At 53.9% G+C, this 3,952-nt stretch overlaps 1 protein-coding gene across 1 annotated transcript in view; it reads right to left on the reverse strand.

Moving 5' to 3' along the window:
- The window catches only part of LOC108801174 (rho-related BTB domain-containing protein 2-like), an 18,256-nt gene that overhangs the window by 7,817 nt on the left and 6,487 nt on the right, over positions 1-3,952 (reverse strand). Inside the window, exons 5-6 of the mRNA XM_018573106.1 lie at positions 1,132-2,123; positions 177-295 (exon numbers count right to left, since the gene is read on the reverse strand). Coding sequence (XP_018428608.1) covers positions 177-295; positions 1,132-2,123 — 1,111 coding nt within the window. The remainder of the gene's footprint in view (positions 1-176; positions 296-1,131; positions 2,124-3,952) is intronic.

Genomic DNA, 3,952 nt, shown 5'->3' on the forward strand with positions numbered 1-3,952 from the left:
CCCCCACATATAAAATAATACCCCACCGTTCTCTGCCCCCCCCAAAAAAAAAAAAACCCCCCCCCCCCCTCCACCGAAATGAACTGCTGCCCCTAAGTGACACAGGGTGGGTGTTCTATCAGAAGAGACCTCATGTATAGAGAGAGCGGCAGTTCACAGGCCAAACATAAGCTTACCCCTGGCGTGAAGCTCTCTCGGAAGGAGCCTCGGAACAGTGCTACCATCCAGTCACAGTTAGCAATCAGCAGAGGCTTGTGGGCTGGAACGGAGCCGTCATCCACTGTAAACAGCACATCTGCAGGAGGAGGAGAGAAGAACCAGGAGAGAGGTCAGAGGTTTGCAGAGCCCCATGGGTCACATTGCCAGCTAAGCCCCAACTGGGTGAAAGGATGGAGAGGAACCTGGCAGAAGGTCCACCTATAGGCTGCATGTTTCAGCCTCACTAGTCCTAGTCACTGAAGACCACATCTAAGTAGCTATAAGTCCTCGTTTCATTGCTCAGCGTGGATCTATCTAGTGATAGTCACACTCAACTGGACTTGTTCTGTAATGGATGGAGATAAAAGCAGTATGGCTCAAGGTGGACTCATAGCTGGTGGGTAACAAAGGCCAACTGCAGGATTCCTCTCTTGCCCAAATACTACAGCATTACACAGGCCACACTCCATCATGACTAAGCCCTAAATCAGGGATGGCCAAACTCCGGCCCTCCAGCTGTGGGTGAAACAACAAATCCCAGGAAGCATCTCTCTCCGGGAGTCATGTCTGTGGCTGTGAGAATCTTGCAAAGCCTCATGGGATTCGTAGTTCCACCACAGCTGGAGGGCCGCTGTTTGGCCATACCTGCCCTAAATGAACTGCCTTAGGGGAGGAGCTTGGCAGGAAATGAAAAATAAAGCTTGCTGGAGTAACAAAAAACAAGTGCAGCGGAGTGCACCCTGTGTGTATGTTGAAGGACTTTTGAGGACGTCCTCCACCACCATCCAAGTGTCTTCCTCAGTAGGAAGAGACACGGCTGTTCAATCTTTAGGATTTAAACTAACATTGGGAGGACTACGTTCCAGTATAAATACTTCAGATTCCTTCCAAGACAAATGGCGCCAAGAACGGGCTAAACCCCTCCCACAGTACCTGAGAAGAGGCCGCGGTTCAGGCACTCTCTGATCCGGTTGGCTCTCCGCACATGAAAGGCTTTGGTGATCTCCTGGTTCATGAAGCCTTCTTTGTTGAGCAGGTTGGACACCATCATGCGCAGGTCGAACACTTCAAGGGCTTCGGCTATGGTGGCGATCTGCATGAGGTCCGCCCTGCACTGGTTGAGGTGCCCCGTGTACAGGTACTCCAGCACCGCTCGCAGCGGCTCCACCTGGATTATCGAATCCATCTGCACCACCAGCATGGGCCTCCGCCGCCGGGTCAGAGGGTCTTCCACAATGTTCATTTGCACATCAATGAACCCTCTACCCCACTCTTCCAGGTTCCGGCCCCAACCGAGGGGAGCCGTCTCCCCCAACTGTGAAGCATCCACATCACCGGAAGTCCTGAAAGAGCACGGCGGGTTTCCAAGCTGTCCATTTAAGGCCTCGTGGTTGCAGTCCGCCATCATGCTTCTAGTCCAGGAAGGTCCAGCCATGGCTCCGGCGGGTACCCTGAACACGTCGTGTTGGTAAGGTTCCTGCTTCTCCTCCTCCACATCCACAGGCATCAGCTCCAAGGTGAAGAGGTCGTAGAATTTGGAGCAAGCGGTGGCCAAGTAGACTTTATGGGCAAAGATCTTCTGCCCGTCCTGCAGATGGAACACCATGTCGGCACACAGCGGGGTGGAGAAGAGAGAGGCGGGGCCCTGGCCGCTACACTGTGGAGGATCAGGCGAGTGGATGATGGGGGGAGGCGGCTTAGGGGGCAGGAATGGGGCTTGGAGCAACGGACGCTGAACTTTCTTTAAGTGGGATTTCCAAAACTGTAAGTGCCTCCGGGAAATGAGTGCAGCTCGGATGGCGTTATCGAAGACATCCTTCACCCCGAACTGGGCCACCACGCTGGTCTCAAAGTACGGCATCCCCAGCTCCTTGGCCACCTCGTGTCCGATTTCAGGAGAGAGGATGTCCGTGGGTTTTATGGGCCTAGGAAAGGGAAAGTGTGATCACCATCAGCCACCAAGGACTACACAACACAAAGAATGGACAACATTACAGGAGGACTCCAACCACCAGGTTCTAATTAACTGAACCTCCACCAGCTCAGGACCGACAGGGCCGCTTCACCCATCCAAATCTCACCACTGATGGCCTGAAGGTTCTAGCCTGCAAGGGGGGGTCTGGTGATGCCGCCCCCCAATATGAAAACTCTGATCTACTGTAAATTTACCCACGATGCATCTGAAAGTGGCTTCTGTAGGAGTCATTTATGTTATAGCAGAGAACCCGGAATGTTCCTCTCTAGCAGTTGGTGTGCAGGACATAAAACACAGTGACATCACCTCGGCGTGACTCCGGCACATGACAACAGATTAGATTACCATGAAATATTTCTCTCATGTGCTTCAACTGTCAGGGCAGATGGGGGGGGGGGGGGGGGAAACAGGAAAATGACTGTCAGTCATTTTCCTGTCACCCCCTCTGATGGTGTGATCCGGTGCGGGCCGCATCCCCCCTTTAATCCACCTTGTGATTCCAATAAGATAGATGGATAGATAGATAGATAAGGGGGGGAGGACACAGGTCCCTCAGAAGGCACAAAGCTAATATAACAACAGCCCTGGTCTGGGGCTAGCGACCCCCCTACCACCACCACCACCCCTACCCTGTTCTGGGGCTAGTGACCCCCCTATCACCTACTCTGTTCTGGGGCAGATAACCTTCTACTACCACTCCTAATTTGTTCTGGGGCAAGTGACCCCCCCAACCACCACCCCTACTTTGTTCTGGGGCAAGTGACCCCCAACAACCACCCCTACTTTGTTCTTTGGCAAGTGGCCCGCTACTCTGTTCTGAGGCCGTTTTGTTTTGGGGCATGTGACCATCTCCCCCACCCTATTCTGGGGCAGGTAACCCCTTAGCACCTGCCCTACCCTATTCTGGGGCAAATGAAAAACCTACACACTACCCCAAGCCTTTTCAGGAGCAACTGATGCCCCACCATCTCCCTTACCTTGTTCGGGGGCAAGAGACCCCCTATCACCTCTCCTAACCTGATTTTGGGGCAGGCAACCCTCTACCATCTCCCTTAATCTGTTCTGGGGCAACCAACTCCCAACCACCTCCCCTACCTTGCTCTGGGGCAAGTGACACCCCCCCCAACCCCTTTCTGGGCAGATGATCCCCTAGCCTTCAGATGACCACCTACCCAACCTTGTTTTAGGGCAGGTGACCCTCTACCATCCACCTTACCCTGTTCTGGGGCAAGTGGCCCTTACTCACTAATAACCCCTTAGTACCTGCCCTATCCTCTTCTGGGGCAAATTACACCCAACCACTTCCCCTAGCCTTCCCCAATCACCTTCCCTACCTTGATCTGGGGCATGACCCTCTGCCACCTCTCAAACCGTTCTGGGGCAGGTGACCTCTTGTCCTGTTCTTGAGCAAGTGCCCCCCTCCTCACCAACCTCCTGGTTTTGGGGCAGGTGGCCCTCTACCATCTCCTCTACCGTATCCTCTGGCAACTGACTCTCAACCACCTCCCCTACCTTGATCAGGGGCATGACCCCCTTAACACCTCTACTAACTTGTTCTGGGGCAGGTGACCCCTATCTTGTTCTGGAGCAAGTGACCCCCCCATACCACTTCACCAACCTTGTTTTGTTCAGGTGACCCTCTACCATCTCCCTTAATCTGTTCTGGGGCAACCAACTCCCCTACCTTCATCTGGGCATGACCCCCTATTACCTCTACTAACCTGTTCTGGGGCAGGTGACCCCCCCCCCCCCCCCCCACCTCACCACACTTGTTTGGGG

This window comes from Nanorana parkeri, unplaced genomic scaffold (assembly GCF_000935625.1).
Source record: "Nanorana parkeri isolate BGI_ZX_2015 unplaced genomic scaffold, ASM93562v1 scaffold2240, whole genome shotgun sequence".
In the NCBI taxonomy this organism is placed as follows: domain Eukaryota; kingdom Metazoa; phylum Chordata; class Amphibia; order Anura; family Dicroglossidae; genus Nanorana; species Nanorana parkeri.